Source organism: Podarcis tiliguerta (assembly GCF_965153285.1).
Source record: "Podarcis tiliguerta genome assembly, chromosome: 4".
NCBI lineage: Eukaryota > Metazoa > Chordata > Lepidosauria > Squamata > Lacertidae > Podarcis > Podarcis tiliguerta.
In genome coordinates, this window is record NC_139537.1 from 8,604,440 (window position 1) to 8,617,767 (window position 13,328).

Sequence of the window (13,328 nt, forward strand, 5' to 3'; positions counted from 1 at the left end):
GCGCCCCCTTCCCTCTGCTTGGCCCATTATTAACTATTAATATTATTATCATCACTATTATTATCATCATTATTAGTTCTTTCTCTGCCTCCAGAGCAGTTCAGCCCTGCTTGGCCTATTATTAATCATCATCATCATCATCACCACTATTATCATAATTATTATTTCTTTCTGTGCCTCCAGAGCACCCTGTCAATAAGCAGGCCCTCTCCCAGCCCCCCTCCCTGGCCTATTATTAATTAATATTATTATCACCATCAGTATTATTATCATTATTAGTTCTTTCTCTGTCTCCAGAGCCCTCCTGTCAATAAGCAGGCCCTAGCCCAGACCCCGCTCCCCCCATTATTAATTAATATTATTATCATCACCTTCACTATTATTATCATTATTAGTTCTTTCTCAGCCTCCAGAGCCCCCTGCCAATAAGCAGGCCCTCTCTCAGGCCCCCTTCCCCCTGCTTGGCCTATTATTAATTAATATTATTATCACCCTCACTATTATTATCATTATTAGTTCCTTCTCTGCCTCCAGAGCCCCCTGCCAATAAGCAGGCCCTTTCTCAGCCCCCCTTCTCCCTATTATTAATTAATATTATTATTATTATCTTCATCACTATTATCATCATTATGAGTTCTTTCAGTGCCTCTATTCTATCCTCCCTCCTTCCCAGTCAGGAGGTCGACGTAGTGAGGCCTCCGTGGCCATTAGCAGTGAGGTCGGCGGCCGGGTAGGCGCGGCGGAGTGCGTAGGCCTCAGCCCGTCTCCATGGCGACGCGGAGGCCGGGCCCGGCTTTAGAGGAGGAGGAGGAGCGGGCCTCCTTCTCCTCCTTGCGAGGCGGGCCTCTCTCGCCGCCGCCGCCGCCGAGGGCGGGGCCAGGACGGCCCATCCGGGGAGCGGCGGCCGCCCTCCTTTTTCTTTTTAACCCCGCCGCCCTCCTTCCCTCGAGCCCGCCGGCCGCCTCTCTCTCTCTCTGCCTCGCCCGGCGTCACGCAGCGCCATGGCTCCCGCCGGCGACCGCGAGGGCTACTGGGGGAAGCCCACCTCCACCCTGGACTGGTGCGAGGAGAACTACGTCGTCTCCCACTACATCGCCGAGTTTTGTGAGTCGACGCGGGTCGGCGCGTTCAGACGTGCGCGGCGGAGACGCTCCAGCGCGGCCTCCTTAACGCGCGGCGGGGGTGGGGGTGGATTGACGGGTCCGCTTCTTCCCCGACATCCCCTCAAGGGTTGGGGGTGGGAGGCGTGATTTGGGAAGGTCGTGAGCACCGCCCCCCCCCGGAAAATAATTAGGATTATTATCATTCCGTTAACCGTAATTTTGGCCCCCGGGTCCTTAGGGATTAGAGGCGGCTTCCAGATTATTTTTAAAAAACCCAACAACCTCTAAATGCGTAGATGGGGCGGGAGTGGGAAAACCATGGCTGCAAAAAACCACCATACGCGGGGATTTTGTTTCATTTTATTAAATTCGCACGCCGCCCCTCATCCGAAGGTCACGCAGGGCGGTTTGCAATGTAAGAATGCAAACATGAAGTACGTAACGGGGGAAAAGAGGGAAGTAGAATTCAAACCGTGCATGTGTGTATATATATATATATATATATATATGCGTGCATATATTAAAACCGTACCAATAATTGCAATAAACCGGCACGGGCACCAGCCTATTATAATAATTTGTATGTATTTGCTGTATTTGCATGCTGCCCTTCCTGCCACCCTCCAGGGTGTTTCTCCTCCTCTTCATTGCAAATTTGCCTTGGGCAAAGCAATTATAAATAAATGAATCCCCCCAACATCCCTGCAAGGTAGGTTAGGCTGAGGGAAGGCGGCTGGTTTGAAGTCCCATCTTTCCCAGGTCCTAGTCCGACCCTCTGACTTCCACACCACATTGGCTCTGATTGACTTAATAGAGTCACTCTGTGTCCGATAGTTGTGCCATGCATGCATTTTGCATGGGGAAGTAGCAAAAAGGGCCCTTTGCAAATCATTCTTCCCCTTCCAGTTAGGGTTATGTTAGATTATTAGGTTGGAGAGAGACCGCACCAAACACCTTGGTGCCTGATGGCTACCCCACTGTGGGTATCATAATTATATACTTATCCCAGGGAGGTTAATCCGAGACGCGATTATTCCTAATTGAAAAATTGCAAACTGTCCTGTGATCCGTGGATGAAGGATCACAGGAATTGCCTCCCCCAGGGCTCAAGGTGGCTTACAGATAAACTAAGAACAGCTAAAACAATAGGAGGAGACATTAAGAAACAATTAAACATTGATGGATAGCAAATATATTAAAAACCTACAGATCATTACGATAAAAACAGCACAGCGCCAGCGCTTTCATTAAAAGCAGTCAGTTCCCAAAAGCCTGTTGGAATAAGAGGGTCTTCTTCTTTGGCGATCACTTGTAGCCGAGTAAGATTGTCTTCCATAAACACGGTTTTAACCTTCCACTTAGCTCACCACACCTGGATGGAGCTTGTAGGGGGTGGAATAGGGATGCCTTTTTGCAGGTGTGAGGAACCTGTGGCTCTCCAGGTGTTGCTGAACTAGGGTTGGCCACTGGGACTGGTGGGGTTTTGGGAGTCCAGCAGCGCCTGAACACCACAAGTTCCCCACCTCAGACTTAGTGGTATCCTATGCAGATGGCCAAGGGGACGTTTTGGAAACGTTCTAAATCAGCCACCCCACCCTATAGAATTTGGCTGGGGTGTCCTGCCAGATAGTGGTGAGAGAAACATCTTGCAGTGTATATTCTCCGCTGGTTGCTCTTGTTTGAATACCCTGAATATCGAGTGCCACTTCGCAGATAATATTTCAGGAAGGGAATGTTTTAAAGGGCGACACATCTTGTTTATCTGTTTTAGGTATCAGTAGCTTGCCTTTTTTAATAAAAATAACAAAAATACTCTGGGTGACAAGTCACCATCTAAAGCATAAGCTAAAACACTATCAGACTTGTTGCTTTTGGCATCTGTCTGTCTCAAGAGACAGTGGAGTGCATGTCCAGGGGTGAAGTCAAACCGCTGTGTTAACAGCACCAAAATGATCTCCCTGGGGCACAAGTCTGGGCAGTGTGTCTGGAGGTCCTGGGCTGCCCAGACCTCATTGATGTGGTCCAAAGGAAAGCAGAGCAAAACATTTGGCACCAGCTTGGCTGCAGGAGTTGCCGGAAGGTATACAAGGCGCCATCCAACTGTCTTAGGGACTCTGGATTTGTGTAGGGTTTATTCCTTAGCCTTTTCCTCCCCCCTAGGATATCCTGCAAGGCAGCAGAGGTTTAGGATCAGAGTTTTATTTCTCCTAGGTGGCCAACTTCCCAGGTGGACGAGCCTCATCTGCCCCTCAATTCCCTCTACAGCACATGCAGAAACTACCCTCTTGACGGTTGGACCCACTGTTAGTCTTGTCTGCTCAATCTGCCAGAGCCTGTTTTTGCATGCAAAGGAAGCCCTCGATGTCCTGAGGGTTTGAGACCCATCCAATATCATCACCTGGTTTAACCCGCCATTGGAAGCCATTCCCAGGGTGTGACTGCTTTCGCCTGCCGACAGCTTCTAGACGCCTAATCGAAACTAATACCTGCTTAAAACCACCCAGAACCACAGCAACAACAACAAAAAGCCAGATTCCCAAAACCATTCTGAACAACGCACAGAAGAATCTGATGCGCTGGCAACACCCAGAGAATAGGATGCTGCCTCCAGCAGAGATCAGGATAGGTTAGAAAGGGGAGCACGGTCTGAGGTGGACCACTGCTGGACCACCAATGCATAATGGTTTATTACAAACTTGAAAGTGAATGGCAAGGGCCGTCGGCACGGTGTCCTCATAATGTTGGATTACAAGTCCCATCATCCTTGGCCATTGACCGTGCTGGCTGGAGCTGCTGGGAGGTGTAGTCCAATATGAGGAGGGCACCACATTAATGACCCCTGGTACAGGGCTTGTTCAGCTTTCTTAATAATAATAATAATAAATTTTATTTATATCCCGCCCTCCCCAGCCGAAGCCGGGCTCAGGGCGGCTAACAACAATAAAACAGTACAAACAACACTTTAAAATCATTCATTATAAAATTAATTAATTCAAGCCACTGGCAACCATTGGGCCAGAGCTCTGCGAAGATTGCCAATGGAGGGAGTCAGGCTGTGCCCTGGCCAAAGGCCTGGTGGAACAGTTCTGTCTTGCAGGCCCTGCGGAAAGATGTTAAGTCCCGCAGGGCCCTGGTCTCTTGTGACAGAGTGTTCCACCAGATCGGAGCCACAGCCGAAAAAGCCCTGGCTCTAGTTGAGGCCAGCCTAACTTCTCTGTGGCCTGGGACCTTCAAGATGTTTTTATTTGAAGACCGTAAGTTTCTCTGTGGGGCATACCAGGAGAGGCGGTCCCGTAGGTACGAGGGTCCTAGGCCGTATAGGGCTTTAAAGGTTAAAACCAGCACCTTAAACCTGATCCTGTACTCCACCGGGAGCCAGTGCAGCTGGTATAGCACCGGGTGAATGTGATCTCGCAGCGAAGACCCCGTAAGGAGTCTCGCTGCAGCATTCTGCACCCGCTGGAGTTTCTGGGTCAGTCTCAAGGGCAGCCCCACGTAGAGCGAGTTACAATGATCCAGTCTGGAGGTGACCGTCGCGTGGATCACAGTGGCTAGGTCAGGGCGAGAGAGATAAGGGGCCAACTGCTTAGCTTGGCGGAGATGAAAAAATGCCGCCTTTGTTATAGCTGCAATCTGCACCTCCATGGAGAGGGAGGTATCGAAGATTACACCCAAACTCTTAACGGACGGTGCTGGCACTAATTGCACCCCCGCAAGAGATGGGAGTTGCCCCCCCAATCCCATATCGTCCCAGCCACAGGACCTCTGTCTTTGAAGGATTTAACTTCAACCGGCTCCCACGTAGCCATCCAGCCACAGCTTCCAGACATCTGGTCAGTGTGTCTGGGGCCGAGTCAGGATGGCCATCCATCAACAGATAGAGTTGGGTGTCATCAGCATACTGATGGCAACCCAGCCCAAAACTCCGGACAAGCTGGGCGAGGGGGCGCATAAAGATGTTGAAAAGCATCTTAGCTTCCCCGTGACTCAATGCTGGTTTCATATCTTAGTTTATGCATTTGCATAACAGATTTGAGATTCTTGAAACTCAAGAATGCTGAATTTTGGGGACATTGGTCTGCTCCTGCCAGGCACCTTAGTTCTTAAATAAGGCTGTGCGCTCAAGGTCACTTGTTGCCACTTAGTTGTGATCTAACTGTTAGAGACCCCAAGGATCCCCATGGGACAAAACACTTTGTGATACTCTCTCGTGCTGTTGTGTGGTAGATGAGTCAGCCTTTCATAAGTCCCAGATGATATTCTGCAGCGGAGGCAAAATTCATTTCAGTTTCATTTATCGGAAGGATGTCTCGGGGGTATTTTCCAAAGGGCAAAGCATTGCTGTCCCTACATACAGAGATGCTCAAGAGCCTATGACTCTTTCGAACAGAGTGCTGGAGCAGATGGAAATTAGCATCTTCGTTTTAAGTGTTTGTCAACTTCATATGCATCCCTTCGCATTCCCCAAGGAAAGGATGTCATGGCAGCTAGTTGTCAAATAATGGTCAGGAATTCCCTTCAGGCTCACACACTCCCTTCTCTCCCCATGTGCGTGGATTCTCTCATCTCATGCCTGGTTTGTCCTAGTCAAAGTTTGCTGTTCTGCTCCAATTGGAGAAGCTTTGGTCCACACTAACCAGGAATTTAATCCAAACTGTGATGTGAAACACAGTTTCTGCCCCAGAGGCAATTCCCAATATGCTGATTGCAGTTCACCTGATTTGGGCGATAGGACAGCTTATAATTTGAGCAAGCAATGAAGTACAGTGGTACCTCGCAAGACGAATGCCTCGCAAGATGAAAAACTCGCAAGACGAAAGAGTTTTTTGTTTTTTGAGTTGCTTCGCAAGACGAATTTCCCTATGGGCTTGCTTCGCAAGACGAAAACGTCTTGCGCCTTTTTCAATGCATTCCTATGGGAAACCGTCAATGCATTTCCTATGGGAAACCGTGCTTCGCAAGACGAAAAATTCACAAGATGAAAAAACTCGCAGAACGAATTAATTTCGTCTTGCGAGGCACCACTGTACACGATACCAGAGCCCTGCCTTTGCTAGTGCATTTCCTTAATCCTACTTAATCCCATGGTGCAAGTCCTTAACCTGATGAACACATCCGGCCTGTATGGTTCCCTTCTCAGTTTTGCTTTTCCCCATCCCAACAGTCGCAACTATTAGGAGTCATTCAGGGGCCTCTGCACAGATTCCCTTAACACTATTGGAGGTTTTCAACCTTCTTGAGTCCATGGCTCTCTTGACCAACTATATGCCCTCCGAACCTCAAAAACCCAGCTATGTCACCCCTTGCCTGCAGAGCCGGCAGCCCCTCACCCTTTTTCAAACACCCCCCCCTGGAGTGTTCCCTCAGCCTCTTCTATCCCCTTTCCTTGGGAGTCCTCTGGGCAGCCACTGCCTATGGTCTCTGAGGGGGGGCCCCACCCCAAAGAGGTGCCTCTTCACACCGTCCCACAGGGGCCTGAGAAGATGCCCTCAGCCTCAGGGACCCCACAGAGACTGGCCAAAGATGAACATGAGGCAGCAGTGGTGGCAGCAGGTGCCATGGGCTTGCATGGTGGAAAGGCTCCCCTTTGGTGCCGGACACTCAGCTCCCAGGCAGGCATTGCACACAGCAAGCACAAGAAAACCCAGTGTGACGCCTGCCTGGCGTCCCACTTGCCCATCCATTCCCAACAGCAAGAGCTGGGCTCCCTCACCCACTTGCTTGCTTACCCTGAAGCCGCTTCAGCTCCTGGCAACCAGCACCGCCTGGCCAGCTTCTGCAAGAAGCGACCGCACAAGCCTTTGAGAGGCGAGAGGGCATCAGAGGAGGGAGGGAAGGAAAGAGGGACGGAGGCCAGAGTTGCCCGCGGCACCCCGACCATCATTCATGGCACTCCAGGGTGCGATGGTTGAAAGCCACTGGTGTACTGAATCACACCCTGCTTAGATAACCACAGCTTTTTCAAGGAGAAAGGGCTTTGTTGAAAATATGACACAACTCTGATTTCATATTTAAGTACTGTACAGTCTGTAACTCCTAGCGACTTGACATCAGATGATTGAGGAGTAGGTGGCCCTCTTAATTAAACTTGCCCCATGGGGGAGATAAGAATCTGGAACATTGGCCAGATTGGGATCGAGATCCTGTTCCCGATCCCTACCTTATAAGCACAACCTTCACCCATAGTTACCTGGGGCAGTACAAGTCTGGGGTCACGCTGTAAACTTTTTTTTTTTTTTACTTTCTCTCATGGTTGCCATTTACTGCTGTGTGTGTCTTGGTGGTAGGTGACCAGCAAAGTACTGTTTGTCTCTTCATTACTGGTTTATTTTAAAATATATAACCTGCCCTTTCAGTTTGCATAATACCATAATACTGGATTGGTGAACATCCACTGTTAGCGATCTTCCAAGAGGGAGTAGAGATTCACTGCCTCTCCTATGTTAGAGCCATTTCACCATACAGGCCCTACCTTCACACATGTCCAACAAGTCATAATGCAATAAGTAAATTGCAATTGTTTATTGCAATAAGTAAATTGCAATTGCTTATTGCAATTTACGGCACAGATGGAATTGTGTAAAACACATAACATAGTCTCATTAATCCTTACAAAACCCCTCCAATGTAGGGCAGCATTATAATTCCCATAGTGTGGAGGGTGGCGTGCCTGTGGTCATCTTCTGAGTTTGTGGCGTGGCTGAGGCCTCACACCCTTACTGTGCAATCCTGTTTGTCTACTTGGAAGCAAGCCCCATTGGGTTCAATAAGACTTATTCCCGGTTACATTTGTACAGGATTGCTGCACCACTTTGACCCCAAAGGGGTCCATGGACAAAAGCACACTTTGTTCTGGTCAAACAAGCAGTCAACATTTATAAGAATTATGTACTCTAATAGGTTACTAGCTGTAGTCTCATCAAGACCTGTAGCCTAGTTAATGCTGGTAAAGTATCAAACCCTTTAATTGCTAAAGCTACCCTATAAAAAACAACCACCTTCGTTACCAGACACAAAGACTGAAATCCAATGTGTGCAATATATAACTGTAAATTATGTAAAAATATTGCTTGCTGTTTCTGATTGGTTGTAGTCTAATAAGTAAATTAGTACAGTGGTGCCCCCAAGACGAATTTAATTCGTTCTGCGAGTTTTTTCGTTCTGCGAGTTTTTTCGTCTTGCGAAGCACCACTGTGTATTGACGGTTTCCCATAGGAATGCATTGGCGGTTTTTTAAAAAAGGCGCAAGACGTTTCGTCTTGCGAAGCAAGCCCATAGGGAAATCCGTCTTGCGAAGCAACTCAGAAAACGAAAAACTCTTTCGTCTTGCGAGTTTTTCGTCTCCCGAGGCATTCGTCTTGAGGGGTACCACTGTATAATGTAGCAATGGTGTTAGATGCCAGCCTTTATATAAGAAATACTTGGACAATTTAATAAGTTGTATTTGCACCATCTTTTGAAAACAGGTTAGGGTCAGGGAATTTAGGCCCAGAGGACCTAAATTGCCATTTTGGGCTTCTTAGTGGCTCACCTTTATTCGTTTAGCAGTTCAAGCTGTGTCCATGCACAATTTTCAAGCCCATTCCTAAAAAGGGACTTAAACTTCAGACCCTGTCCAGATTGAATTATTTTATGCTTTGCTGTATCCAGATTTTACTTGCAGTTCTAATACAGAATTGAGACATGTAAATGAATACCAGGTGGCGTTGATTAAAGTTTAGAACAGCTGAATATTGGTGCAAATCCCTAGGGAAGCTTTTGTGCAGTTTTGTCATTGTGGAAAGTACAGTAGCTGTACAGGGTCTGTGTGGCTAGACCCTTGCAGGTTAGCGGCTTCTCCCACAGTCCTGGAAACAACATCACAAGTTTTGGTCTGAATTGTCAGATCATTACAGTGGTGCCCCGCAAGACGAATGCCTCGCAAGACGGAAAACCTGCTAGACGAAAGGGTTTTCCGTTTTGGAGGTGCTTCGCAAAACGAATTTGCTATGGGCTTGCTTCGCAAGACGAAAATGTCTTGCGATTCCTGGGGTTTTTTTCCCCGCTCCTCACCCCCTTTTTCTAAGGCACTAAGCTGTTAATAGCCTTTTAGCAGCTAATCCTTTAAGCCTTTAATAGCCGCTGATAGCCGCTAAACCGCTAACAGCGCTAATCCGCTAATGGGCTTGCTTCGCAAGACGAAAAAACCGCTAGACGAAGAGACTCACGGAATGGATTCTTTTCGTCTTGCGAGGCACCACTGTATTTCTACCATTCCCCTTTGCCCAACCATGGCCAACAGCCTAGGGTAAGTGTAGTCTGAACCAGCAGTCGTTCTTCATGAACAGTAAGGATTCTTGCATTCCCTCAGACTAGGTCAGTGGTTCCCAGACTTCTTTCCCCCATGGACTGCTTGAAAATTGGTGAGGGTCTTGGCAGCCCACTTGCCTCTTGTGGCAATTGCAATGCTCAGTGCTAGATCGTTTTTGTTGCTTTTTTTGTTTCTTAAATACTGTATTTTATTGTAGAATTCATAGAATTCGAATTGCAATACAGTAGAATGCAATATAATAAAATAAGTAGTAAAATACAGTTTAAAAAATCAATAGGAATGTGCCATCTTCAGCTACGAAGCCACACCATGAAGCAATGAAACTGCAAACCATTGGGTTACTGGGAGAGAGCGAGCAAGGCTGGAGGAGGAGATTTGCAGAACAGATGCTTGGAAAATCCAAGAAACCTTTAGTGAGGCTACATCATCATCGCTTTAGCTAGAACCCCACACTACATACTGCAGAGGCGGCATTTGATATGGTTTGCTAGTAAAAAGAGTAGGAATATGGTTGCTGTAACCGCAGCTGTTGCATGCTGGCACGTGCCTGAATTCAGACCCTTTGCGGCTGGGGAAATTTTGACCCCTGTCCTACTCTCTGAAGGCTGTTCCACTCAACAGAGTGTTATTGTTCTGGTGATTCTACGCCGACATGCCATTCTGCTGGTAAAATGACAGTGTTGGGTCTTTGTGACTCAGCCGCACAAGTCTGTCCTAGAGTAATCTGGGCTGATGTCACTTGGCATTTGCAGAGATCTGAGCAGGTACATGGAGAATAAACGTTGAGCAATTCAAGCATCCCAAGTCCAAAGAGTTAGGTGTGTTAGAGATGCTATCAGGTCTAAGAAGAACAATTACACCCAATAATTTTTATAAGGACTCAAACGTGAAATGGTTGATCTTCTGATAAAAATACGCAACCTGTCGTTAAAATCAGCCTCCTTGTTAGAGGCCTTGAAATTGGCCAGTGTAACAGCAGTCCCTAAAAAGATACTCGGGGGGGGGGCAAATTGATGAAAATGACACATCCGTTAACATCTGTCTTGGGAAGGCATTATTTAAACTTGAGATAAGGTAAAGGTAAAGGTACCCCTGCCCGTACGGGCCAGTCGTGTCCGACTCTAGGGTTGTGCGCCCATCTCACTTAAGAGGCATGGGGCCAGCGCTGTCCGGAGACACTTCCGGGTCACGTGGCCAGCGTGACGAAGCTGCTCTGGCGAGCCTGCACCAGCGCAGCACACGGAAACGCTGTTTACCTTCCCGCTAGAAAGCGGTACCTATTTATCTACTTGCACCCGGGGGTGCTTTCGAACTGCTAGGTGGGCAGGAGCTGGGACCGAAAGACGGGAGCTCACCCCGCCGGGGGGATTCGAACCGCCGACCATGCGATCGGCAAGCCCTAGGCACTGAGGTTTTACCCACAGCGCCACCCGCGTCCCCCTAAACTTGAGATATAAACTTGAGATATTCAACATATAGAACAGGGTTTCTGAGCCACATCCTTCACTCGCCCTGCTTCACATTTTCCTCAAGTGTTTTGCCTGACTGAAACACTTTCTTAAGCAGTTTGTGAAGTGGTTAGAGGGTCAGACTAGGACCTGTGAGACCAGGGTTCAAATCCCCCACTCAGCCACCGGTAAACTCAGTGGGTGACCCTGGACCAGTCACAGTCTCCCAGCCTAACCCACCTCACAGAAGATAAAATGGGGAGGAGGAGAATTACTTTGAATTCCTTAGAGGAAAAGTGGGTTTAAATACAACAGTAAATCCTGCGATAATGTCTCTTGCTTTCCTGAGTGGAGGGAGGTGTGTGTTGAAATTTTTGACTGTTGTATGGCTGGAATGTAGCCCACTGTACAAAGCCCATTTCTCTACCCATTCCCCCCCCCCCATGCACTGCTGGTATACGTGACCCTGCAAAATATTCCCAGCCCCTGGTAGAGAAGAATAAGCGTTGCTGAGGAAGGATGAGCATGGCTTCTGCAGAGGGAAGCCTTGCCTTTCCAAGCTTTTAGAATTAATTCTGCATGTCAGCAAGTGTGTAGTCAGGGGTCATCAACCTTTTTCAGCCTTGGGCCAGTCCACCGTCCCTCAGACTATGTGGGGGGCCGGACTATATTTTGGAAAAAGAAAAAAAAAAGAATGAATTCCTATGCCCCACAAATAACCCAGAGATGCATTTTAAATAAAAGGACACATTCTATTCGTGTAAAAACACCAGGCAGGCCCCACAAATAACCCAGAGATGCATTTTAAATAAAAGCACACATTCTACTCATGTAAAAACACCAGGCAGTCCCCACAAATAACCCAGAGATGCATTTTAAATAAAAGGACACATTCTACTCATGTAGAAACACGCTGATTCCCGGACCGTCCGTGGGCTGGATTGAGAAGGCGATTGGGCAGCATCCTGCCCCTGGACCTTAGGTTGCCTACCCCTGAGTGTAGTTGGAGCAATTCATTAGACATGGCATTTCAGAGGATTCTGACAGAGTCTGTCACCAAAGCCTTCTGAGTAAGCTTGTAAAACATGGGATAAAAGGACGGGTCTTTTCTTGTAAGGGGTTAACCAACAGGAAGCAGAGGGTATACATAAACAGGCAGTTTTTACAATGGAAGGAAGTAGAGAGCAAGGTCTCTGAAGGATTACATTGAGACCATTTATTGGTATCAAGTTGGGAATGAGTGGCAAGGTAGCAAGGCTTGGTTTCAGGATGGGAAAACTCAAGGTGACTGGACATTTCCAAAAGAATCTCTCCAGGCTGGGTGAATGGGCAACATGATAACAAACAGGGTTCAATGTAAGAGACTTCAGAAGTGATGTGCATAGCAGCAAAGAAACCTAATTACACACATACATACACGTTGTTGTTTAGTCATGTCCGACTCTTCGTGACCCCATGGACCAGAACACACCAGGCACTCCTGTCTTCCACTGCCTCCCGCAATTTAGTCAAACTCATGCTGGTAGCTTCGAGACCACTGTCCAACCATCTCGTCCTCTGTCCTCCCCTTCTCCTTGTGCCCTCCATCTTTCCCAGCATCAGGGTCTTTTCCAGAGAGTCTTCTCTTCTCATGAGGTGGCCAAAGTATTGGAGTCTCAGCTTCAGGATCTGTCCTTCCAGTGAGCACTCAGGGCTGATTTACTTCAGAATGGATGGGTTTGATCTTCTTGCAGTCCATGGGACTCTCAGGAGTCTCCTCCAGCACCAGAATTCAAAAGCATCCATTCTTTGGCGATCAGCCTTCTTTATGGTCTAAGAAAAATACATAGCTCCCAACATTTTAAGGCCTTTAGATAGATTCTTTGGCGCTCAGCCTTCTTTATAGTCCAGCTCTCACCTCCATACATCACTACTGGGAAAGCCATAGCTTTAACTATATGGACCTTTGTTGGCAATGTGATGTCTCTGCTTTTTACAATTATATATATATATATATATATATATGCAGGTTTTGGTGTCCTCGGGTGTCTTCCCGTGTAAAAGTTGGGGTGTCTAGGCGACGTTTCGACGAGGTCTCACTCGTCATCTTCAGGCTGGTGCTTTCGGCTTCTTGTTACTGGAACAGAGCAGGATCTCAGTGTTTGAGTTCCTATAAATACTGTTGAGGAGGTGTGGTGTATAGCCTCCAATGTTCTGGGCAGAGAGGAGGTTCCCAGGCTAGTGTGCCTTTTCTTCTTTTGTTCCTTAATTACTTGAGGGATATCTTGAGTGATTTCTTGAGTGATTTCCTGAATCCCACTTAGGTGGGTCATTAGGTGTGGATTAGTTGCTAAAGCCTTCGTGTCTTGAACTCTTGAACTTTGTGAAGAGTTTTTCTGAGAAGATGGCTGTACTGCGCTTGGTTGTGCTCTGGCTTGGCTTCGTGTATAGGGGCGAGCTGTGGTTTTGTGGCCTGTGCCAGCCAGA

At 47.7% G+C, this 13,328-nt stretch overlaps 1 protein-coding gene across 2 annotated transcripts in view; it reads left to right on the forward strand.

Moving 5' to 3' along the window:
* The first annotated feature begins 778 nt into the window (after positions 1 to 778).
* The window catches only part of ACER3 (alkaline ceramidase 3), a 62,679-nt gene continuing 50,129 nt past the window's right edge, over positions 779 to 13,328 (forward strand). The window contains exon 1 of one of the 2 annotated variants that reach the window (XM_083436819.1): positions 779 to 1,104. In XM_083436819.1, the coding sequence (XP_083292945.1) occupies positions 1,002 to 1,104 (103 nt within the window). In that variant the 5' untranslated portion in view covers positions 779 to 1,001. The remainder of the gene's footprint in view (positions 1,105 to 13,328) is intronic. The other variant, XM_083436820.1, reaches the window with a different exon arrangement.